The sequence below is a fragment of the Trachymyrmex septentrionalis genome, unplaced genomic scaffold (assembly GCF_001594115.1).
Source record: "Trachymyrmex septentrionalis isolate Tsep2-gDNA-1 unplaced genomic scaffold, Tsep1.0 scaffold79, whole genome shotgun sequence".
NCBI classification, from domain to species: domain Eukaryota; kingdom Metazoa; phylum Arthropoda; class Insecta; order Hymenoptera; family Formicidae; genus Trachymyrmex; species Trachymyrmex septentrionalis.
Window position 1 is genome coordinate 1,488,947 of NW_017305977.1, and position 26,647 is coordinate 1,515,593.

At 28.8% G+C, this 26,647-nt stretch overlaps 2 protein-coding genes across 5 annotated transcripts; one reads left to right on the forward strand and one right to left on the reverse strand.

The window, feature by feature from the left end:
• Positions 1 to 5,370: 5,370 nt before the first annotated feature.
• On the reverse strand, positions 5,371 to 26,642 carry LOC108754337. Of its 2 annotated transcripts, none has more exons than XM_018496569.1 (12): positions 26,338 to 26,642; positions 24,699 to 26,030; positions 19,843 to 19,989; positions 19,201 to 19,750; positions 13,946 to 14,190; positions 12,959 to 13,489; positions 10,306 to 11,493; positions 9,715 to 10,224; positions 8,484 to 8,848; positions 6,794 to 8,391; positions 6,433 to 6,686; positions 5,371 to 5,627 (listed from the first exon to the last, which is right to left on the reverse strand). In XM_018496569.1, the coding sequence occupies exons 1-12, from the start codon at positions 26,602 to 26,604 to the stop codon at positions 5,460 to 5,462; spliced, it is 7,155 nt and encodes a 2,384-aa protein (XP_018352071.1). In that variant the 5' UTR covers positions 26,605 to 26,642; the 3' UTR covers positions 5,371 to 5,459. The 2 variants fall into 2 exon arrangements, with proteins under 2 accessions (XP_018352071.1, XP_018352070.1); XM_018496568.1 differs by having other exon boundaries at positions 19,201 to 19,771.
• Positions 19,978 to 22,232, forward strand: LOC108754338. 3 transcript variants are annotated; one of them, XM_018496570.1, is made up of 5 exons: positions 19,978 to 20,107; positions 20,194 to 20,490; positions 21,076 to 21,142; positions 21,242 to 21,856; positions 21,953 to 22,232. In XM_018496570.1, exons 1-5 carry the CDS (start codon positions 20,036 to 20,038, stop codon positions 22,150 to 22,152), a joined length of 1,251 nt encoding a protein of 416 aa, XP_018352072.1. In that variant the 5' UTR covers positions 19,978 to 20,035; the 3' UTR covers positions 22,153 to 22,232. The 3 variants fall into 3 exon arrangements, with proteins under 3 accessions (XP_018352072.1, XP_018352073.1, XP_018352074.1); XM_018496571.1 differs by having other exon boundaries at positions 20,029 to 20,107; positions 20,181 to 20,490; XM_018496572.1 differs by having other exon boundaries at positions 20,054 to 20,107; positions 20,189 to 20,490.
• Positions 26,643 to 26,647: the final 5 nt, after the last annotated feature.

Genomic DNA, 26,647 nt, shown 5'->3' on the forward strand with positions numbered 1-26,647 from the left:
ATTATATTCTTTATACAGGATGTCTCATTTTAATCTTTGTATCAAAATATCTTGAAAAATACAAAAGGTATAAAAAAAATTTAAGACAAAAATTTTATGACTTTGAGGGAGACATAAAAAGGTACTATTAGTTTGATCTTGGGTGGCGTTAAGGGACGAAGTCACTTTGAATTTTTAAATAAAACCCCTACTTTTCATTGCATATTTTCTTAGATTACTTTGAGAAACGCTTTCAAAATACTATATTTCAAAATAAAATATTTTTTATTTAGTACTTTTAGAGATATAATGTTTGAAAGTTGTACAGTACCATCGATTATTAACACTATCCAAAATGTTCAACTGATAGCTAAAATCTTTTGATTGTTATAACATATTCTAAAGACAAATAAAACCATCTTAGATATGTCCCCTGTGAAGTCATAAAACTTTTGTTTAAAACATTTTTCCATATTTTTTATAATTTTCGATGCAAAAGTTAAAATGGGAGAACCTGTATATCAAAATTTAATTTATGTCGCTTTCAAAATAAAAGAATTTTTTCTAACTCTCACACATTGACGTCATAAAGTATTTATAAAAATATATATCATTGTGAAATAGATGTAGCTAAGATATCAAAAATAATAAGAATGGAGAAGTAATAAAGGGCTCGAAATAATAAATATTAAAATAAATAAAGATAGTATAGAATATATAAGAGCCAACGGCAGAATTTGCGTAAATTGATTTATTTATTTCTAACATTGATGATAAGAAAATTTAAGAATGATGTCTGATTTTTCAAGAGTTAAATACATTGTTATTTTACATATTTCGGCTACGTGATTTAGTCTTCTTCAGAATGCAAAAAAATTTTATAATAAAGAGACTACCTCTTCTTGTATGAAAACCATTTTTAATATGAAAAACATTAGAAATATAATTTAATTTACGCATCAAGTTCTGTGATTGGCTCTTATGTATTATATTTATTTATTTTAATATAAAATATCAAATTTTTAGAAATTCCTTAAAATCAGACAAATCAGTCAGACAATTATACAGATATTTACAAAATTGTACTTGTTTTTCTTATTTTTTTAGATGTTTTTTATTCTATATACATTCCTGTGTTTGCATTTCATTTTTTTATATACTTAAAACATTATCATTATAGTTACACATTTCATCTACATTAATTATTATTAGTTATTATATATTTCATACGTATATATACGTGGATAAGATGTAAACGGCTGTAAAAATAAAATTATGCGAAATAGGGATTAGTTTAGATTTAAGAAAACGTAATTAATTTTTTAAGAAACATAATAGAGAATATAATTTCCAAAATTAATGTTAGTACATTAATAATAATTATATAGTTTCAAGAACTTTTAATAAATTTTAATAAAACGCGAGAATAATTCTTCAACTGAAAATCTGGTTTACGACCCAAATTCTCAGATCTGTTGTATATTTCTCACGAATTAATTAATTTCAATTTTTAATTTTTAGAAAAAGAATTTTTTTCTAGATAAATTAATTTTAGATTATAAAAAAGTTTACATTTGTATTTTCTTATAATATATCAGTATGTAAAGTATGTAAATATATATTTTTTATGTGTCGTGCGCGCGCGCGCGCACACGCGCGCACACACACACACACACACACACACACACACACACACACACACACAGAGAGAGATGGAAAATTCTGCAATGGATATAAAAAAAACTTTATTATATTGTATTACAATAAATACGTTCCTTAAATATTGTTTATCCTTAAATATATTTCAATAATTTTTATCTACTCGTCCTAAAATATTTTTAAAAATAACACTAGGAAATATGGATTTTTTGTAGAGCCGAAGGCAACTGTTTCCGATAGGTTTTTTCCCGAATCCGAAACTAGAAAAGTAAGAAAGTATAAAACTAGAAACTCTAATTTTTAAATAAAACGGAGTCAAAAGTACAAAAAAAAAACGCTTTTTGTCATCTTTGAATATCTGTAGAAAAACAATGGGAGCCCTTAGAACCTCCTAGTTGGGATAAAATAAAAGCTCAAACTTTGCCCCCTTTTTAGGCTATAGATTGAAAATTGCGATGCCATTAACTTAAAATATTCTCGGTAACAAAATTTTTTTATTTACAATAATAAAAACAATTATAAACAACAATTTTTTATGATTCTTATATAGATTTATATTATTTTTTTACGATGCTTTTAACTTTTCCAATTCAATAAATGTTAATCCTCAACACACAAGGGGTTAGCGTAATTCCACCTTTCATAATTTAGGCATTCGAACAGGCTTTGAGCAGTGATGCTGAGGCTGGGGGGGGGGGGGACTTATGTACCATCTTTACAATTCCCTTGTGCTTGGCGACCTTCTAATGCGCCATTAGCTACGTAATTGTACGGTGTAAAGTGCGTGTTGGGGTTACCCTAATCCCTTATAGGTTCAACATAAAAAAATCCTTATTGCACAGTTGAAATGTAAGTAGAAATGATTAATTGGATTATTTATGATTTTCATCATGAGTACACATCATAAAAAAATGATTTTTTAAAATCAATTTTATTGTGTTCTTAATATCAGACTTTTTTCTTCCTCGTTAATGGCTCTCGTGGCAAATATTAAATATAATAGTAAATTGTTAATATTTACTGTAGAAGAACGATAGGGCCATTTTTTTTTATTTATTTCTATCAAAATTCAAAGATTTTCGGTTTATGATTAGTTTCCATAAAAACTGAAAAATCACTCATTTTCACTTTGTAAAAAAAAAATATCGTTTTTAGAGCAAATCGCAAAAACGCTTATAGTTTCTTAAAAATTCAACTCATTAGCTGCTGATTCATCACTAATAAAATCTTTTTTCATTTATTTTTGACAAAAAATTTGTTTTCACATTTTTTTCCAATCTCTTTTCACTTATTGCAAAATATCTTTTGTGCTAGATTTTAGACTTTCTAACTCAAAAATTCTTTCAGTCTTCAAACAATTGATTAAAAAAAAATTAATTAAAATCGATGCACTACAATCTGAGATACAAGCAAAAGAAAACGTAGGGTTACATGTGTATATCCGGATGTGGGTAGATAGGAACTTTTTTGAAGTGTGTGTACTGAGGGTTAATTTTATTACGAGAGTGAATCAAATATAAATCGGAATTATTTTTTTTTAATTTATTGGAGCATCATAAAAATATAAACATACAAAGTTATTTCTCTACATAATCTCCGGACTTACACACATTTTTTCCAACAGATAGGTAGTTTTTTGATCCCGCTTTCGTAAAATGAAAGTGGTTATGACACTAGCCAATCGCGCATGAATGCTTCGACATCATCAAATCTCTGTCCTCCAAGGACAGAGTTCTTCTTCTTGTAGTAGTCGAAACAATGATAATCACAGGGTGATAAGTCCCTATAACTATAGGGAGGGTATTTCAGTGTAGTCCAGAACAAATTCTCAATTTTTTATCGAGTTTGGACAGTTATATTGGACTGGCCGGACATTGTTGTGCAGGATGTAACGTCTTGTATTGGAAATTCGCGTCTTTTCTGATGATATGCGAGTTTTGTTTCGTCCAAAAGTTGGCAGTAGTATGCGATGTTCACGGTACGTTTGTGGAGAAAATTGATGTGCAAAACTCTTTTAAAAATACAGTTGCAAGAACTTTTCCAGCTGAGAACCAAGTTTTGGATTTGATAGGTGCAGATTCTTCTTTCACCATTCTATGGCTTGTTTGGGTTTCAGGATGTAAATGATCCAAGTTTCATCACAACTAACAATCCAATGCAAAAAAAGCCTTCCATTTAACCTGGTCCCATTTAGCATGTCAATAGTCGTTTACACACCTCGCTGCTATTTCTAATCTTCGGTGAGTAGAACACTAGAGATGTAGGTTGATGATGTAGGATTGATTGGTTATGGTACAATTAGTGATAAACATGTAGTGGCAAAGTAAATGTAAATTCCAATTTCAAGATTTTATCTGCGTTGCAATAAATTGTAGCAGCAGATTCGAAAAAGGTTGCAAATTATTCAGATTTCCCGTAGGTGTCACTTATCAATCAAATGGAACCAATGGCGGATGAGAATACTTACATCTCTAGTACCTTAATCGAGGAGGGACCCATTTGTGGACACTTTTCGAAACCCAAGTTCGTCAGTAATGATTGCCTGAACGCTGCCGTAACGTATCCCGATCTTAGAAGTAATTTCAGCAACCGTTAATCGATAGTCATCCTCGAAAAGGCGACCAAAAATGCGAATCTTCTCCTCAGTCACGTTAATCTTCGGGCGACGTCGGTAATTTCATTTTCAACTGCTTCTTGTCCTAAAAATTGTTTGTACACGCGTACATTTGAGTCTTCTTAAGAGTGTCCCTGACAACTGTGCCTTAAATCTTCTCAAAATTTCGGACGGTTTTACACCTTCTGTCGTAAGAAACTTGATAATAATCCGTTGCGCAACGGATGAGGATTTTGATTTGTATAGTCAAAGGATCAGGGTACCTCTTGCTCTGATCGTACTGACTAAAGGAGCGATAGTATGAGATCCCCTAATCTTCTTCAGGCATCCCTACTTATAACGCTTAGGAGTCGCCCTTTCATGTTCACCTCACGGCGCGTGCAAAATAATTCCGGTTTATATTTGATTCGCCCTCGTATTTCTCAATAAAATGCCTTATAAGGTATTGTGAAATCATATAAATGTTTAACAAAAAAAGTACTTTAAGTTAATAGCACCTAACATTTCGATCAATAGCCTAAAAAGGCCTTAAACGTAACCAAGGTTTTTGTAAACGTACATTTTACTCTAACTAGAAAATTCTAGGAGCTCCTACTGTTTTTTTTTTATATATGTGTTGAAAAATGACCATAAACATGTGAAACAAAATGAGATAAAATTTTGTTTCCGAGTGTAATCCCAAGATAATAATCAAATTAAGAAAAACAGTAATATATAATATAGAAATATAAAAAATTTTTTGAACTTTGATAGAAGCAATGTCTTTTTTAAATAATACAGATAGTTTTATACGTTTCTATATGAATTTATATACAAATCAATTTTTTTTAAGCATTTCGCAAATAATATTAAGATAAGATCATGAAAAATACTTTATAAGATATTTTGTGCATCTAAAATATATTTAATTGATATATTTTAGAATAAAGTATATTTCTTATAAGTAATTCATTTTTTGGTGATTTCATATTTTTTTACATGAAATGGATATATTGATTTACATATTTTATGAAAAATGCAAATTAAACTGTTATCAAAACAAAAAAACCGTTTTTATTTCTGATAAAGATTAATTTCTTATATTGATTAGATATATTTCAGTAGCTTTAAATCTCGCTTTTAAATCTTGAAATTTTTGGACATCCTGCATATAGATTATTACATACTTATTTTATTTTCAATTTTTTTGTCAGAATAGATTCGAATCTTATTTTTTTGGGTTTTGTTGTAGCCATTTTAAGCATATTGCTTTAATTGCACTTTGACCAAGTCTATCTGATTCTTTTAAGATCCTCCTTATATCTTGTGCTCTAGAATACTTCACTGCAAGCAGGTATGCAGCTTTCAGTTGTTTATTTTCAATGTATGCATTTATCTGAAAAAGAATATTGCAAAATATATAAATAAAGTACATTAGAAATCTTTTTTGATATATTTAAAAAGTGTTACAAAGTTTATGTATATTTATGTGTGCTCACATATTGATATATAGAGTGATTTAACTAAATTTTATGATTTATTTTAGCATAACTTTTGACTTGAGGGAGAATTATATCTGAGATGTGAGCTTATTATGACGTCAAATCTTATCTGATAACATTTCTAGGTCATAACGTTTCTTAAAGGTCATTTAAAAATCAAACAAAAATTCATTTTCGTAATTTTTAAAATTTAAAATGATAAAGTCATAGGGATCATACGATTATACTAATCGAAAATTATCTCAAAGACTCAAAGTCAAACAAAAACCGATGTAATTTTACAAAAACCAAAATTCTGTTGATCACTAAAAAATTTCGGACATTGATCAATAAATGTATTTCATCCTAAGATTTCTAATTCTCACACTGTAAAACGAAAATTTACTAAAAAGTACAAATTTCAAATTCGTGAATACTTTTTAAATTTATAGTAAAAGCATGATAAGAGCTTTAATTATTCTCAAAAGTATGACAAGTTTTGTGGAACAAAATCCACGATTATCTAGTGTCCTTCCATCATCTCTTAACGATTTTTAGAGAACATGGTTTAGATAACCTGGAAATTTATCAGATAAAAAATCTACTGTCACAAGTTCATATCTCAAATATAATTGACCTCATGTCAAAGGGACAAAAGTCAGAGTCAAAACAGATCATAAAATTTAGCTGAATCCTGCTGTATATTGATATAAATCTCACTCTCAGTTCCGTGTCGATTATCAGTCTGATTAAAATATCTATATGATGCTTGAGTGTTGGAATCTGTTCAGTGTATGAATAAGTCAACAATAATTTCACACAATGTGCCAAAACATGATCTGAAATAATGTGGGCATTAGGTGCTCCAGAGCTACGGCAACACTTGATCAATTGTTCGATTGCAGCTACATTATTTTTTAAAGCTAACACATGGCCAGCTAAAGAATACACCTTCTGTTGTGGAAGATTATAATCTGTAAAAGTGGTACACACGCAAAATATTAGTTCATCTATAACATATATTATTACGAGTTTATTGTGTGTGCATTTTATATATATTTTATTCCACACTGATTGCTACCTTGCATTATCCTGAAGGCTATGCCAAATCCTTCTTCAATATCGCGGCCGCATAATATAGCTAAAACGGCTAGATGTATCTTCTGTTGTTGGTTGCCAAATAATGTAGGTAATTGAAGTGTCTGAAAATTATTGCTGTCAATATCTGGAAAGAGATTAAAAAATTCAGTTAAAGGTCTTTCCTCTTTTTCACAGTTTGCTAGAAACTTGACGATTTCCGTCTGTCTGCATATAGTGTTTATATGTCTGTCTATCTCCGAAGGTTCCATCACTAAAGTATTTTGGCCGCTGTGATCAGAGTTTATGTTTTTTCTTCTTTTAGTCAAGCTCTCCGTCTGTAATTCCAACTCCAAGTGCTTTTGAGCGTCTTGTAACAGATGCGCCCTGTTGTGCAAGTCTGAATAAGTGTTTGCTTCATTAGTATAAAAACGGATGCACGTCATCGATGCTCGTACATAGTCTCTCATAAAGAGTTGTATCTGATATAAAATATGCCAATATTGTTTTCTTTCCATGAAATGACAAACGGATATTAAGTATTTCCGCCAAGTAACTAAAGTAGGATCTTTCGTTCTCATCGCATTGTGAAGTTTCTCGATTTGGCCGTTCTTCAAACAGTACAAATAAACTCCGTTAAGAAATAGATCACGTTCTATGTTATTATCTAAGATATATACAAGGCACTTATCAAACTCTTTATGTCTCAAGAAAAATTGTAAAATAGAGGTGTAACTTCCGTATGTCAATAGATAATACAAACTTTCTTGATAATAAACCGTTTGATTAGCGGGTATTACATATTTAACGTTAAATTGATTTTGGCTAACAGCTTTCAGACTATTGAGCGTTTGTAGGATTTCTTGCGCCGTATCAGACTTGGATTGTGGACTTGAATGCTGCGTTCGGGATCGATGAATGCTTAAGGTATCTAATATTTGAAGGATCTCCGTTAGCAATGGTGGATCCTTTAGCGGCCGACATTTAAAATATTCGTTTCTTCTCAAGTAACTAGTTTTGCACGCTTGTTTTTCCTCATCCGATATTTCGTTTCCCTCCTGCGTTGACTGCGTCATCTTTACCGTTAACTCTTTCTTGGGACTTTCGATCAGCTCCTTGGGATAAAACAGCATGACCCAATCGTCAAGATCCTCGTGTATAATTTTATCCAGGCAATGTTGAAACTTCTCTTTCGCTTGTTCTAAATGTCCCACTTTCAAGCAAGCTTTTCCCCATGCGGCCCACACGCCCTGTGTATCCAATCCTGCCTTCGTGCTGACGTCCAACGCCAATGTCCAACGCTCCTTCTCGGTAAGGAGATCACGCAATTTCCTCAGTGTGTGCTCGTCGAGGTCGTCCATCGATATAAGAGTCACACAATCGGATTGGACTAGAGTTGCAATTAGATCCACCTGCGATAAAAATCGATCGCAGTGCGCGAGGCCAGTATTAAATCCAAATTTCGCGCATTTCATTTTAGCCGCAGTTAGCAGAGAACGTATCATCTTGATGATTACTGCATGATCGATTTCGGGATTTATCCTGTCACCACTAACGGGTTGGAGTAATCGCTTCATCTCATCGCAACGGTCTAATAAGAAACTATATAAAGAAATTATTTTATTTATTTCTTAAAAATTAAATATAATTTATTTTATTATATTTCTTATATATTTCTCACTATAACTTGTTACCTGGTATATATTTTAGAATCGCAATATAAGTTAAGAATAGCAAGACACAGCGAAATATTTGGCGCATATTCAAATGAGAACTCTTCTCTTATGGTGCGGTTGTGCTTTTCGTCTTTTGTCAATCGCCAATAATCAAATAGCTCATTACTGGATGTCGATGGAACACCTTGCGCCGCACGAATCTGTAATATCGTTTGATGGTTGCAATCATCGCACACGCGTACCAACACGGAACTGGGATAACCAGCAACTTGCATACGATGCCGAGAACACATAGCACAAATAACACGGCCACATCGTCGACAGTGATGTCGTCTGTTAAACATTGAAAATATCACAGCCTTGCAGCAACTGCACTCTCTAGCCTGTTAAATATCAGATTTTATTATGTAAATTTGCTAATAATTTACTATATATTTTTTTTATAATGTACCATAATATAATATATATAATATATATATCAAAGATCTCATTTAAACCGAGGTAAATGATTTTTATAAAAAAAATCTCCAAAATTTTAAAAAATTTAAGTAAATTAGGCACGCACTATCAAACGTTCATATTTCAACTTCTGGCCGCAAATGAGTTATCTTGACGAAAAGTTCATTTTTTTAATCAAACTTCAAAATTATTTCATGGGCATTTTTGAAAAAAATGTTTCATATAAAAGTTTTATATTTTTTCGCGTAGAATACGAATCTGTAATAAAAAATATCATGTTCTATTTGAAAATCGACTTTCTATTTGGATAACCTATTTCCGACCAGAACCGGAAATTAAAAATCACCAATACGTACCCGATTTACTTATTAAAATTTTAGAATTATTTATAAAAACCATTTACATCAGTTTTAAATAGATGATACAGATTTGAAACACGCTGTGTATACATGCGCATGCTCTCGCGCGCGCACGCACAATGGCGTAAAAATTTCCAGCCAATGACATTTTGTACTGTACTAATTCATTAAAAAAAACTTGATAAAATTTTAATCACTATCTGATGTTGATACAAGATGTGGGTAACGAAATCTTGTATTAACACCCGAGAATGATTAAAATTTTATCAGGTTTTTTTTTTAGAAATTAGAGTACACCTTGTATAGTCACCGTGTGTGTGTGTGTGTGTGTGTGTGTGTGTGTGTGTGTGTGTGTGTGCGCGCGCGCGCGCGCGCGCGTGTGTAATACAATATATATTGATTAAAGTATAATTTTAATGTTTTCAAATTACCCTATCATTCGGGACCCATTCCTCCTTAGTAGGTACATTGACAGGCATAACAAATTCATTATTTTCTGCCTCAATATTAGGTTGTGACATATTTTTGGTTTTATTTTTTGTACCGTCACGCCGAAATGATACCCGGAAATCTAACGACTTTTTGGCGTAAAACTTTATAATTTCATAAAAATTGCTGATGCCTATATCGGGATGTTGTAAATTCTCTTGCAACGAGTTCAAAATATTTTGAATATTTTCAAATTTACAATTCATTAATAATTGTTCCAACATCAATAATGGCTCTTTTATCAAATGGATATATAACGATCTGTCTTTATCTTCCAACAGCTTTAGAATTTGTAGTCCTATCAAAGTTTTCCGATACTTCGGTTGCTCTGCTACTTTGCAGTAGTCTAACAAATAGTTAGTGATAAATTGTAATGCGCTGATAGATTCTAATTTTTTAAGCACCCCTTTACATATTTTCATTGGCTGACTCAACGGTAACGCTTGAAGAAACTAAAATATTATCAAATCAATGATAAGTATTTTCGAAGCTGATTGTATGATTATGATCTTTATAAATAAATTCTTGTTTACCTTTAAAGCTTGCTTGAAATCTTGCTGCTCATTTTTTAAAAGGCCTATTAAAAAGTCTTGGCTCACAGTGGTTTGCATCTCCAGAGAAAACGCTTGACATTCCAGCCACTCCAAACATAACTCGAACTGATCTGCGTCGATCAAGGACTTAATAATTTTAAATGGATCGATCTTCCCCGTACAATATACAATATCGTACCACGTAATGTTTGACTTATTCATACAGTACGGAATCATTTTGTGGAAGATCGTTATTCTGCACAAGATATCATTCATCCGATGTTTGCAGTGCACTGGCAATTTGTGATTGTGCTCGTGTTGCAATGCATGACATAATGCGTGCTCACATAAAATCATAGGCCACTTGTTAACATTGTGTAATATCGTTTGTGTCAATATATGTATATCTTTGATTTGATACAGATACTGCAGCATACTTGTGACAGATAGTACACCTAAATTGGAGAGCATGTGACTTAAAATCAAATCCTTGAAGCGCTGTAACTCTGCACTGTATTTTATCATGATGTCAGTTAGAGCATTTAACATCTCCAAAGAATCCTGCCAATTATGATCTTTCCTAAGTTCAAAATAATGCCATAACTCGTGCTCAGGTACGCTATCATGAATAGCGGCGAGAATTTGATTATTGTTAAATAAGAGTTTTAGCTTATTCATCCACGGAGAATTCATAAGATTCTCAAGACACACTATACGTTTTACATTATCATAATTGTTCTCTAAAATAGTCGGATTTTCGTTATGCATTCTCTGTACAAGATAAGAAACGAGCCAACAATGTCTTTCCAGATATTGCAATAAACTAGTTCTTAATATACGACTCTGCCAAAGTGATGTCTGTATAAGATTTGTGGTTGTGACATTAGATATATTATATTTGGAATATTTTAGTATCACTTCGTATGTATAATTAGACGTCATGTATTCCAGATTTATATCTTCGTTTAATTTTTCGAAATCGGCTATTGAAGGCAAACTCCTGTTAGCATTTGTCTCACCATCAGTATCTTGTGAAAATGTGTTTTGATACTGTCTGACAAGATTGAGTAAGCTGATTTTTTGTTTTGGTTCATTTACAGACTCATCAGGTGACACCAATGAATAATACGCGATATAATCATTAGTCGCTTCATTTAATGCATCGTTTAATGTCTGCGCTTCATACACCTATAATGAACACATTGATCATATCTATCCTTTATCATGATAAATAACACTGTTTAACAAAAAAATGAGCATAGGTGATAATTGTTTAGATACTGGATACGATTCCATATACTAAAGTGCTCTATCACGTCACAATTTTGAGGAAGAACCTTTTCAATTTTTATACAGGTTCTGTGTTCTTTACATATAATAACCAAAATTTAGCTAAAATTTAAGATTATTAGACGATCAAAATATTTTACAATCAAATCTTCATGCTTAGATAAAAATTTCTTGTGTGAATTTAAGACGATGCAGTTTAAAAATATATTCTTTGAAATATTGCTACATTTTGATATGAAATATATATATTTAGAAGACAGATTATTATTTCTAGTGTATCATTTAATATCAAAAAAAGTTTAAAGAACACATTTTTTAAATAGTTAAACATGCTTTTTTCTAGAAGACTTTATCATTTACTTCGTCCATATTTCCGAGATCTATTGTAACAGTGACTAAGAGAAAAATCGTAACACATTTTAAAATAACTTTTAAAAAAGTAATTAAGTGACAAAAAATAGTTTATTACTAATCTAGTTTATAACTATGATAATATATGATAATTTGCTAAACAAAGCAAATGGACGAACGAACATACGTGCGTGCTACTCAAATGTACACTTAAAACTTTATGGACATATGTTCAAAGCATTAGACTTTTGATAAATATACATTAAAAATAAAGAAAAATAAATATCACGTGACATTATTGGTGTTCCATGCACTGCATTCATTTTTTTATTAGCTATTATTAGAATAAGGTTCAAATTGTTCAAAACATGTAAAGTATAAAAAATATTTTTTAATAACTATATTATTCAAACTTGAGGATTTTTCAATTCGTTGAATACTAATGATAACCAATAAAATTTGAAATTTAATCGATATGGCAGATATCAAAATTTAAGAATGTTCGAATTTTTAGAATAATTAAATTTTTTTCATATAATTTACATTGAATTAGCAAACTGATATAGACGAATCATATATTAAACAAATTAATATTCAGCAACCTGTATAATTTTTAAGTTTAACTAACATAATTGAACTATATAGAGATTCTTAAATTAAAAGCCTATACAAGTTGCAACTTTGCTGCAATAAAGTTTATTAATAAATATCTTTTTAATTATAATCGACATGATAAATTCCTTTAAAGGGCTGAAAATCCTGACAATATTAATTCTAATTATAATAAAATTTCTCCAACACGTTACAGTATAGACATAATATGTCAAAATACTCTAAAATATTCCTCTTCCATAACTATAATCGCAAATTTCTCAAAATTGACGTGATAGAGTAATTTAGATCATATATTCAAACGCAATTGTATTCAATACCCAATCTATGTAAATCCTCATTTTTATGTCAAAAATTAAATTTTTATTGAACAGTGTAATTAATCGATGCGTCAGCTTACACGAATCTCAGGCGTGCCGTAAAATTCATTAGCCATGGCGAAGATAATCCTTGGATTTTGCACAAGATCTAAATCCTGCCATGCCAATTCGTTGAGCTCTTCCACTTGCGTGAAGAATTTAATGTCATTCGCAAGCTTACCCAGTAATTTCGATCGAAGAGCAGCGAGTGTCACTAGGCCCAAATCACCAATTATATAACCGATCGACGTCAATGAAATCGTATGCCTCAAACTTTCGAGAGGCGGATCGTTGGACCATATATCCAAACTCGCATGAAGGAACATAACGTTCCAAACATTCAAAAAAAATGTCAATGTTTCGTCTCCTCCAGATAATTCGCCGAGATCGAGATTTGCAAGATTCGATGTTTTGTTTAGAATCATTCGTATATCTGTATGATTAGAAATACTTCTCAAGTACGAATTATCCAGATGAGATCGTCCTGAACTTATGTTGCATAAAATCTGTAGAAGCTCTGCCAATATTTCCGAAATATATTGGTTTGGTCTTTTTATTACATTTTTTACACCCTGTAAAGATAGTTCATATTACACTATATTACATATTGTTTATATGTATACATAGGTTCATATTACACTATATTACATATTGTTTATATGTATACATAGGTTGTAAAGATCGTAACAACGCTTAAGGGAAAATTCCTGACATTATATTTTGAGACGAAGACTTTAATATCCAAATATCGAGATTATAATAATTTGTTAATAAATATCAATTTTATATTCACATAATTTTTATATTAATATTTTTATATTAATATTAATATTAACAAAAAAGCAAATTAGCTTTCACTTTTAGCACTTTGTGTTGTATCACTCGAACGCGAAAATTTTAGGCGAATGATTCGCTAACTTTAAAATTTTTGTCTCAAAATAATCTCAGGAATCTACTTTTAAACGTTGTTACGGTCTTTATGGAACATTGTATATATTATTTATTAGTTAGCACGATTAGTTTCTTACCAATTCTTGATTTTTATTCAGTATAATGTATTCCGAATCTTTGATACTATTGCACTTTTTTTTATCATAACAAGAAATATTCGGATATACGTTTACAAGGATACTGTATATTAAATTCACTTGCAAATTAGAAGCGACTTTTTCGAGCTTATCTGGCTCCGTATTCAAGTCGAATATCTGATATCCAAAATAATGATGTAATGGAGTTTTTAATAAATCAGATATTGTTTGTATATTAGTGTCGTCTAAAAATAAAATAATAAATTAGTATATGTCTAATTAGTTTTTTTTTTACTGTATAGTGTCTCATATAAAACAGCTATCTTTTTACTATGTTTTAGCACAATTAATTTGTATCAATATCTTCATGTTCTTATATGTTGTTATATGCATGAATAAATATGTAATTATTTTGTATTAATAATAAATAACATGTTAGTCAAAATTAGCACTTTTTATACAAAAAATTTATGCTAAAAATATATACTAAAAAGAAAAAATTCATGTAAATAGTAAGTACCCTCAAAATCTTTATATTAATATTTTTAAAAGATCTCTGATTTCAAATCTGCATTAAAAATTTTATAATTTAAAACAACCGATCTAATATGGCAACCAAAATGACAATTAATAACAGAATGTTATAATATATATAAAAATACTGATTTTAATGAAATTTTAAAAGAAAATCTTAGAATAAGCTAATATATTGTATATAGATTTCCTAAAGAGACATCCCCTTATTTCACAGAAAAAAATTAACTATTGCACTTTATTAATACTTATAAAAACATAATCTGTTTAGATAATTGAAGAAGTAAAAACTCATAATTCATATATTTATAGCTTGTTTCTATTTAAAAAAACCTTTAGTTTTTTGTGCAGTATATATGTTAAAATCAGCTAAAAACGAATTCTACAATAGAAATGCAAAAATAAAATTCGTATAATATTCGTATAACATTCTCGAAATAATATAATATGTTAATTTTTTAGTAATAATCATATAACATTCTAGGAATATTTTACGCTTATAGGGAAAATCCACTTTGAGCAAATATAGAATTTTTCTTATTTGATTAGTTTTATTTTTAGCTTTTGTTTAAGAAATATTATCTAAAAACAAAGTGATATGTCAGTATTGATGACCTCGTTATACACATATATAATAAATAGTGAATTTTATTTAGAAATGATTAAGAAATAATATTAAGGGATGAAATTATCCTCATATATAGAGCAGTTTTTGACATTTTTTTGTATCTCAAAAAGTGTTGAAGATGTATAAAAAAAAATCTTATACAAAGAATTAATGATAAAATAATACTTGTATTGTGCTTCTAATACTTTCAATACTTTTAAATAAAAATAATTAAAAAATTGATAAAAATTGACACAAAGAGAGCCATTGGGGAATAATCTTGTCCTTAACATACATATGTTATCAAAGTCATGATATTCCTTGAAGTGATCTCTAACAAGTTTTAGCCGTCGCGTCGCTTGTTATTCCTTAAAAAGTTATTAAATAAAAGTTAGTAATTGTTTTCCTGCTGACGACTAAAACCTGTGGAGGTCATTCAGGATCATGACCTTGACAACATGTCAAGATCAAGATCATTGGAGATGGGTCCATTTTTGTTAACTTTTATCAAAAAATTAATAAAAATAAAATAATTTAATATAGAAAAAAGTATGCAAGCTAATGCTGGTTCTTATTGCGAATATCTTAATGTTGTTTATTCATAACAAAATATAATAAAGTCTAGACGTTTCGACCATGATTAGGTCATCTTCAATAATATTTCTGTATTTGAATATAATATTTATGTAAATTCAATGTTAAATTTCCCTTATCGTTCTTCAATCATTATAAATAATTGTTAGACTTATAAAAGACTTACAATTAAAATAGTTAAAGAATAAAAATAATATAAAATATAATTGAAAATATAAATTGAGAATGTAATTATTAAAAATTTCGCTTGTTTATTATTTATCATTTTGCTTCGTACGTATATGTTCCATTCGCAATATGCCATTCCGTTTCTTTTATCAATTGCTCAATTTTGCTAAGAAAAGGTGTTATATATTTCTAAATGTTAAATAATAAAGAGCATACAGCCACAACTAAGGATGTAAATAAGTTATATATTATTTAAAAACAATTCATAACAATAGGTAGACATTTCGGTCAAGATTTGACCCTCTTCAGTACAATAAATACGTTAAAAATTAAAATAAATACATAATTCGACTAATAATGGTAATGATAGATAGTACAGAATTTATTATTTCCTTATTATACAGAATTATTCGCAATCGATCTAATTGATTTAAGATAGATTTGAAACGTTGAAATTTAACTAAATACAAAATTCTACCGATATTTGTAACGATAGCCTGTACAAATTTTGTTATTTCCTTATTATACGGAATTATTCGCAATCTATCTAAGTGGTTTACGATAAAGATTAATAGTTGTCACAATATATGGATAGAAAGATTTTAGTTACAAAGGTTTTTTTCTTTTCTTCTTTTTTCTTCATTAATATAATTAATTCTTTAATTAAATACCAACGAGCCGCACACAAAGAGGCACGCAAGTACCGAGTTGTGTGTCCTGTGGTGCGGGAATTCCTCCATATAACTGAACACTGTGATAATTTTTAAAAATGATTTTTAACTATCGTAATGCCATTTATAAATATTTATATATTTCTATTTTCATTTTCTTGCAACAACCGTGGTCAATAATTGTATGGAAGTCGTTATTTCTGACAACATCAAATTAAGAACTCAATCTTGGTCTATCCTATGAGAAGTCATCATTTTAATAAGAAAGTCATTAAAGTAATAAAATTAGTCTAATTAATTATTAAGTTAAATTTATTGATAGATTGAAAATTATTTTTTACAATATATCCATACAATCAACATAATCATATCAATTGATAATGACGTTATCAATTTTAATGACTTTTTGAAAAAATTTTAGAGAATCTTAAACAATTTTATTCAAATTTATAACGACTGTATTACTTTAATGATTTTCTTAATAAAGTCGTTTAATTTAATAACTAATTAGACTAATTTTATTACTTTAATGACTTTCTTATTAAATTTGTTTAACTTAATGACATAAATTTGATGTTATCAGAAATGACGACTTCCATGCAAAATTGACCACGGTTGTTGTAAGAAAATGAAAATAGAACACCAGCTTTTTCTTGGCAAAATTGAGCACTTGATAAAAGAAAAAGAACGGAAAATTGTGAATGAAATATATAAGTATGAAACAAAGCGGCAAGTAATATAAACAAGCGAAATTTTTAATGATTACATTTTCAATTTATATTTTTAATTATATTTTATATTATTTATATTCTCTAACTATTTTAATTGTAAGTCTTTTGTAAATCTTAAGACAATCATTTATAATAATAGAAGAACGATAAGGAAAATTTAACGATGAATTTACATAAACATTGTATTCAAATACTGTTGAAAATGATCTAATAATGACCGAAACGTCTAAACTTTATTACATTTTGTTATAAATAAACAACATTAAGATATTCGCAATAAGAACAAGCGTTGGCTTGCTTTTTTCTATATTGGATTGATTTACTTTAGAAGCCATTACTTGATTGTATTAATATTAGAAAAATAAAATTAAGAAAGATAGAATTAGAAACTCGCCATATCTTTGTTAATTTTTTAAGTTATGCAAAATATAAGGTTTTTTCATTAAAAAAAGAATACAAATTTTATCGATTAGATCTAACGTATTAAAACATAAACTTAAATTATGATCAAATTTGAAATCAGAAGTCTAAAAAACTCTTATGTATAAAATTCCAATATAAGACAATTTTTTAAAATTTGTCTGTCATATATTAGTTCTGCCATTAGTTCTGACTTTTTAAATTTCAACTTCAAATTTGTAATCAACGACTTCCAAAACTCTCATATATTAACAGTAACACTACCCAAGTGCCATACGCCGATTTCCCTGAGACTGTGCATATATGTAGTATACATTGAAAAATCTGACAGAGAGCGAGAATGTCTTGCTGTTTTCATTTAACACAATCAAATCCGCCATATTGGTTTCACGATATTGAATTCTCAAAAAGTGGGAACAGATTTGAATTCAGCAACTTCGAAAATCACCGTATTTTTTTATAAAGGGTGGGCCATCTATTGGTACGTTTTTGAATTTTAGCTTCACAACAAAAAAAAAATTAATAAAAAATATCAATGTATGCTCATTTGATCGCATTTTTAAAAACGTACCAATAGATGGCCCACCCTGTATCTGTCCAAAAGTCGTTTTAAGGATAGAAAACGCCCTTATGAATGTATAGTGAATTCCAGTATTTGTCGAAGTACTCGTTTATTATAGAATAGGGTATACAGTGATTTTCGAAGTTGCTTTGTTGAATCCAAATCTGCTCCCAATTTTTGAGAATTTAATATGATGGAACCAATATAACGGATTTGATTTTTTTTTTAATGAAGATAGCAAGACATTCTCTTTGTCGAACCCGGGAATAACCAACGTGGAGGTGACGAGAAACTATTCCCTTTTTTTTAATTTTTTTTTATTATTTTGGATTTTTGGAAAATTTTTTGTTTATTTTTGAGACTTTTATAAAGTAAAGCATATAAAGGAGCTGGAGATAAAATTATTATTATTATTAGATGTTCATGCTTTATATTTCAATATATAGTGTGAGCAAAAGTCTTAAAAAATAAACAAAAAATTTTTTCAAAAATCCAAAAAAATTAAAAAAAAAGGGAATAGTTTCTCGTCACCTCCACGTTGGTTATTCCCGGGTTCAGCAGAGAGCGAGAATGTCTTGCTGTTTTCATTTAACACAATTAAATCCGCCATATTGGTTTCACCATATTGAATTCTCAAAAATTGGGAGCAGATTTGAATTCAGCAACTTCGAAAATCACCGTATACCTCATTCTATAACAAATGTACGAGTACTTCGTCAAATACTGGAATTCACCTCTACACATTCATAAGGGCGTTTTCTAACCTTAAAACTGCTTTTGAGCAGATATAAAAAAAAAAAGAAATTTTTCAATGTACTACATGTATGCACAGACTCAAGGAAATCGACGTATAGCACTTGGGTAGTGTTACTTGTAAGATTCAGTAAAATATGATCAAAAATTAATTTTGTGCAAAAAAGGATAAAATAGGAAAATAAGATAAATAAATGAAACGAGATTACTAATACCTGGGATGATAGTAGATATAAGTTGTAGATACAAGTAGATGTTGTAAAGATATTTCTCGCTATCAAAAATATCAGATATTTTTTCTATCGTTTTTAATCCTAAAATATAGTTATTGCTGCAAGATTGCGTCCTCATAATCTCTATTCTTTTGAAGTCATACAGTATGTGATAGTTATTCTGAAATTCGTTCCAAATGGCATCGTTTTCTCTCCATTCCTTTACATGTAATGAAATTCTGGCATCACACAGTATAACGTTCACAGACACATTATTTTTATTTTCGTAAAACAATTGATAAATTTTTGAAAAGAAACTCGCATGCCCTGTGCTGTCAAACGTTTCACAGAGTTTTAGATATTTCATCGCTACATCACATAGATTACTCGAGATCTGATATGTTTGGCCCATAGTCAAACTTAGATCCAGCGCGCTAAGAGTTAATATTTCGTTGCTACGTAGAATATTTGTATCTAATATTAGTAAATGTACTTGTTGAGATGCTAAAAATGTTTGAAGTTGATTGATATACTTAGAGGACTGTACACCTTCCTGTGCAGCAAATTTTATATTCTGTAAACATATCGTAACATATCTTACTTATTACAATAAGATTTATTATACAAATCGTAAAATATATTTACCTCTAGTGTAGAAGTTTTTGAGCTTTCTTTAAAGGAATCTATTGTGTTTAAAGTACGAATGTGTTTATACAGATTCTGCTTAAACGTGTGTAGTGCTTCTGAAAATCGAATCTCACCATCCAATTGTGTGTTTTCCATATGAAACATCTAGGAAATACAATATATTTCTAAATGATATTGGAAGAAGCTTAAAATGCTAAATCAAAAAGCAGTTATATTACTGTTAATAATTCAGATTTGTATCTTACAAACAATTTCACATGCAGTTAAATACTTAAAATAAACTATATTTGTAATTTTTAATTCAAATCATAATATCTTGATCAAAGTTGTAATAGTTATTCAGTATAGATTGATGTACGGGATACCAAAGTCTTTGAAATTGCGTTGGATGATGTAAATTACGACGAAGAGAATGAAAACGAAATGATTCAACCAGTGGATCTTGCGGATTTGAAATCTTTTGTAAAAGACGAAAGCAAATATGAACCATTACATTCTCATGTAAAATATTACAATGAGCTTAACGCCAGAAATAAAAACCGGTATTCAGATATATTGCTGCTGCAACCACGTATGAAAGAAATATTCAATTTGGAACAAGAAAATAAACCATTTATTGCTGGTTTTAAGCATAATTTAGATAAGGTAAATATTTTCATTAATAAATCTATTTACAAAAAAAAAACTGTAGAAAATAGGAAAAAATTTTTAATTTCAAATGCTTGTAAGGCAGTACGTAATTGTTACAAAGATACTTAAAAGATGAAAATGAAATTTGAAGTTTGTATTTTGGTAAATTTTTTGTACTGATTAAGTGCGATAATTAATTTTCCAATGATAATTGTCCAAGGATTGTCTCTATTTACAAATGGCACGTAACAAAAATTAACGTGTCATTTTTCGCTTCTAACGTCACGATTCAATATGACTAATTATTCAAGAGTTTTAATCGGTATCAAAAATTCTTCAAAATACATTCTTCAAGCTCCATCTTCGTTTTTTCTGTATCATAATTATTAAATGGTTTATGAGCATTTAAATTTCTTAAATTTTTCCTATTTTCTACTGCATCGCTTTTTCTTTAAGTGTATACTGTATTTCTTCAAAACCATAAAGCAGACCACTGATGTATAATATCAATTAACACAAACAATTAACCATATTCATTGATTCTAAGAATATAATGTTCATATATAGTATATTAATCATATTTATTAATTTTTTAATAAGAACAAGAGAAATGTACGGAATTTTGAGAGATTACAGAATTATAGAAAAGATACAAATGTTGCCATAGGTACTAATTAATACGTGTAGTTAACATCATATTATATCTATTATATATTAATAAATGAAAAGAGAAGAAATAAATATTCTTCTGTTGGCAAATAAATAGACAAAAGTGTAAAAAGCATTAGAATAAAACGCGAAGAGATAACAAATCATTATGGAATAATAAATAAAGAGATGGATTTTTTCCAAGTTATAAGAGATAGGAATATTACAACTAGTAAAACAGAAACAACGGAATATTTCGTGATAACGCAAGAGGCACAATATAACTTATACGAATATGACCAAAAAACTGCAAGTAAAGAAATAAAAATTACTCTGGATCAGTTTTTAATTTCGAAAAGAAGACCTAGAGTTGCAGATAAAAAGAATTCTCATAAAGATTCATACGATGAATATAATAGACTTAAAATGGAATACGAACAGCAGCTGGAATATGACATAAAGGAAGGAAAAGTACTGAATTATAGTCAGAAAGAATCGAAGGATATGCCAAAAGAAGCATTGAAAAGATTAATAGATTTAAAACGGTCAAAAAATTGTACAAAGAAAGAACTGAGCCAAATCGGAATCAAAGCAATAGAATGTCTTTTATACGATTTTCAGCGCACGAAAGACATAATGACCGCGAAGATGATTCTTTCGAGGACATGGTTGGTTCTCCGAATTTGGTTGTTAATTTATATTTCTTTCGCAATTCCTTGTTGGTGTCAAAGAGGTAATTTCATCAATCTTGTATCTTTTCTTGGAAAAATTTTTATATGGAAATATTATAATATTGTTATATGTGAACATTTTTTCTACTATATTTTAGGATGGTGTTGCTGCTGTTTCCGTTGTAAATTTTGTTTTCCACGAAAAAGGATCATGCTCATCAAACAATATTACGCAATGAATCCACCTGGCATTTTCGTGAAGGATTTAAAAAAGGTGAAAGAACCTGTTAAATATGAACCTACTGAATATGAATACAATACATACAAGACTTTCGAAACTGCAATAAGAAATATATGAATATTAATACATTCGTTATTTGCTAATCGGATATAATTTAAGATAAATCTAATTCAGATATCCGTTGATTTATATGTTTATCAGCACTTTTTTATTCAGAAATAAAAAACATTTTCCTTAGATGTACGAGTAAGAAATACGTTTATATTTCTAAACGATGAATGTGCTAATATTCATTAATTATAATTGTACTCAATCTTACATTATGATATATTGATAATTTGATGTGACTTGTTTGTACGACATAAAAATTATTAAAACATTTGTTTAACTTTGATCTAATTTGTACAGAAGACAAAAAATCAAACACAATAAAAATGCAAATATGAGTAATACTAGAATATGTACATAAAATTTGTTATTTAAAGATATAAAAAAAATGTAAAAGATTCGACCTTTTGTCTTAAAAATCCTCTTTACTACAAACTTACAAAATAATTAAATGTGTCAAGTCAACTATAAGATTACATTAGTAAAAAACGTATAAATTGTTGTCAAATGGAGTGATGAGATGCATATTCAAATAATAGTTACACATTAAAATTACGTATCTAGAAATAAAATAAGTTATTATATAGAATGCAAGGTTGGGAAAATTACTTTACAAGTTACTTATAAATTACATTGTATTGAGCTGGAAGAAAAGTTTTATTTCGTTAGCTCAAAATTATATACAGAATATATTCGTTGCAAAATTTTCGACTATCTGACGTAAACGCTTAAAGTTTTTTCCTAAAAATTCGTTTTTAAAAAATGTTCCTACAACTTTTTCTTACCAAGTTTGTTACATGCAGATTAAATAAAAGAGCATTCTAATTTTGATTGCTTATAATTCTGTTAAAAATCATATCGCAATTAAAAAATCAGATTCTTAAAGCTGAAACTTTACTCTAGCGAATGATACAATTACTAATTTTTTTAATGTAGAATTATATATTATATAAATTTGAGCTAAAAATATAACATTACTTTTTTTTTTAACCTTTATAAATAATAATAAGAACAATAATGTCATTTTAGTTCAAATTTATATATATTCTATTTTTCTTAAATTGGTAATTATACGATAGAGCAATATTTCAGCTTTAAGAATCTGTTTTTTTTTTTAATTACAGTACGATGATTTTTAATGGAGTTATGAGCAATCAAAGTCAAAATGTTCTTTTTTACTTATCCGCGAGTAACTCAGGAACAAAAAATCATAGGCATATTTTTAAAAAATAAAAATTTTGTAGAGAAAGCTTCAAGTTTTCATTAGATATAGATAAAAATTTTTCATTTTTTTCCACTCGTAGTTTCTGTATATATTCTATAAAAATTACAAAACTCATATAAATTCAAAAAATATAAAAGTAAGTATTCAAAAGTATTAAAAAAATATAAAAGTAAGTATTCAAAAGTATTCAAAAAATATAAAAGTAAGTATTCAACAAATATAAAAATAAGTATTCAAAAGTAGAGATTTCAAGCTTTAAAACCCTTTTTTAAAATTTAATTTTTGATAATTTTCAGAAGATTTCAAGCTTTAAAGCCTTTTTTTAAATTTAAATTTTGATAATTTTTAACAAAGATATTATATATATAATTTTAAACTAAAAAATATCGCAAAACTTTTCCTCCGATCTAATATTATACAAATTGAGTACAATATGTTCGTGTATTTTATTTTTTATATTATATTTTATCATTTGCTCCAATTTTGAATTACTTTTTGTATTCAATTTCTATAACAAAGATATATAAAGTAATATAAAAAGTAACTTTCCCAATCCTGATAGAGTGATTTAGTAACCACATCACCTCTCGTGAGCAGGTGGTCGAGAACTAAATTGAGATGAACAGTCCTGTACCATTTTATACTTTCCGTAATAGTTAACAAGAAATTAATAAGAGATAAATTAATAAATTAATAAGAGATAATTAATTAAAGATCTTCGAATGAGTGTATCAACTCGGTCATATCTCATCGCGAAATGCAAAGGCGGTGAGGTATGACTGCCCAAGATCGGACGGATACTCGTTTATTACAGAAACTTCTTGTTAACTGTTATGAAAATTATAAAAATGGTACAGAACTTTCCGATTTGTAACGAATTCAATTGGACGCACAAGTGCATCCAATTGGGTGTCAAAGCCGTTATACAATGATTTAATCTGAATGTAAAAATGAAATGCAAATATTTCGAACTATAAAATATATATTTTACTTCACAGCATAATAAAGTGTATTGAGTATTTCAAAATTTGATTAGTTTTTATGTTTATAATAAACATATTTATTTACATCAATTTATGTACGACGGCTTTAATGCACTGAATGCGTCCAATCGAATTCGTTATTAGTTTAATCCACTTTACCTGCTCACGAGAAATAATCCGGTCATTACTGATTATTACTGGACATTCTTTACAAAATTATAGTCGCAGACTTGAATTATCAAAGTTCCCGATTAAATGTGAATGGGTAAGTGTCATGTTTACCGATCGATGATATTATGAAAATAAGTTATTCGATATGATGCATTATTAGTATAAAACAACATTACCTCAACTACCTCTTGCGCTTTCTGAAAATTGCCTTTCCATAAACAATGTACAATCAGACTTTCTTTCGACGCTAACATTAAATTTATTAAGGACAGTTTATCTTTCGTTGTCAAATGATCTGTCTTTTCTACAGCAATTCGTGAACATTTTCTGCGTTTATTTCTGCTTAATAAGCCAGACTCCGAACTACTGTCAGATTTAACTTTAATTTCATCGGAGGTACTGTCTCCTTTATAAAAAAATGTATCCTCTGTGATGCGATGTGGAAAACTCGGTGTTTGAGAGATTATAGATTCTAATTTATTTACACCAGAGGGATTATCAGACTCGTCTTGTGGCGTACCAACATTTTCAAAAAAATAAAGTCCCATATGAAATTTCAATCTCCAACGAGTATCTATCAATGTTGATGTAAAAGTGGATACATTTTCGTGAAGTTGTTGCATTTCTTTATGCGATTCGAGTACTTGTAATTTATCAATTTCTTCTGTTGTAATCAAAGTACTCTTCCATAAATAGTACAGCATGTCTCTTACAGCATATTTATTAGCTATAAAGCCAGACTTCTCATGTTCTATTGATTTACGAATATTGCAATCATCTTTGGAACTAGCATTTATAACGTTGAAATCTTCATAACGTAAAAATAATAAGGAAAATATATTCTCCATTGTCTCTATTCTTAATGACAGAGGAAACAAAGAAGATAAGTGTGACATCATATCAGAGAAGTATTTAGTAATTTGTTTATGTTCCACGTTATAAAATTCACATAAAAAAATGGCTTTTAAGACGCTTATTATGCAACAATATGCTTGAAAACTCATAGATTGATTTAAAGACACCTCTTTCACTAAATCTTGAATGTCACTATAATCTCGATCATGTATATCTGTTATTAGTTTCAAGACAAAAAGTACATTGTGTTTTTGCAAAAGAGACAAAATTTGTTTTATAGATACTGTTTGCTCAATCATATCAGATTGCGAATTTTTTGATTCTTTGGTACTTAATTTCATATCTATAAAATATTGTTTCTTCCACTGTAAAATGTATAACACAATTCTAATATGATTTTTTAAAAGCGCATATAATTTGTTCAAACAATCATCATTGTATAGATCAGAGTAACATTTCTCCAAGAAGAAGTTGATGCACTCACAAATAGAAATACCATTGTCATAGCTTTCACGAGTATTCATTATTTCCTGTGGACAATCATTTAATACTTTAAATAATAACACTGGATATAATCTTTTTAACAAATTACATGATAGCAACAATTCAACTTCATTATATCTTCCTTTCATAATCAAGATATAACATATATCCTGTAACATATAAAAATTTATTATAATAATTATTAGTCAATTATGGTATATATTTTTTTATACATATACATATATATACTATATAACATAAACTACACTATGTGTGTGTGTGCGTATGCGCACATATTATGTGCATATGTACTAGTCTATACTGTATAGTATGCATACATGCAGATATGGCTAGTAACATGTTATTTGCCATCCCTGCATACATCCATATACAGCCATATATATGTATCTGTTAATTTGCTAATTTGTTAAATTGTTTTATCAATTAAACGAAGCTTTAGGAAAATACGAAACTTACCAAAATACCGTTCAACCAATGTAATTTTCTTGCACTTGTTCTTTTAAGTAATTCTTGTTTGCACAAAAGAATTTCAGAGTTCTCTGTTAATTCAAATACACTTTCACATATTTTATATACTGTGAGTAAAGTAGCAGTGCTTTCAAAACACATGTGTGTTTTATTCCAAAGTAAGAGCCATTCACTTAACAACTTATCATTTTTCTTTGAATATAAAGTAAGTTTAATATTTTTAATATACGATTTTGAAAGCGTAGGACAAATCATTTTCAGAAATTCGATCTGCGAACCTGCATCTATATCTATTTTT

Excerpts from the sequence above, each read along its gene's own strand:
- LOC108754337 (XM_018496568.1), bottom strand. The coding sequence starts at position 26,604 with ATGATTTGTCCTACGCTTTCAAAATCGTATATTAAAAATATTAAACTT. Across the intron at positions 8,849-9,714 it reads AATGGGTCCCGAATGATAGG|GCTAGAGAGTGCAGTTGCTG; the intron begins GTAATTTGAAAA and ends GATATTTAACAG. Across the intron at positions 6,687-6,793 it reads AGCCTTCAGGATAATGCAAG|ATTATAATCTTCCACAACAG; the intron begins GTAGCAATCAGT and ends CCACTTTTACAG.
- LOC108754338 (XM_018496570.1), top strand. The coding sequence starts at position 20,036 with ATGCTAAATCAAAAAGCAGTTATATTACTGTTAATAATTCAGATTTGT. Across the intron at positions 20,108-20,193 it reads TACAAACAATTTCACATGCA|ATTGATGTACGGGATACCAA; the intron begins GTTAAATACTTA and ends TATTCAGTATAG. Across the intron at positions 20,491-21,075 it reads TTAAGCATAATTTAGATAAG|AACAAGAGAAATGTACGGAA; the intron begins GTAAATATTTTC and ends TTTTTTAATAAG.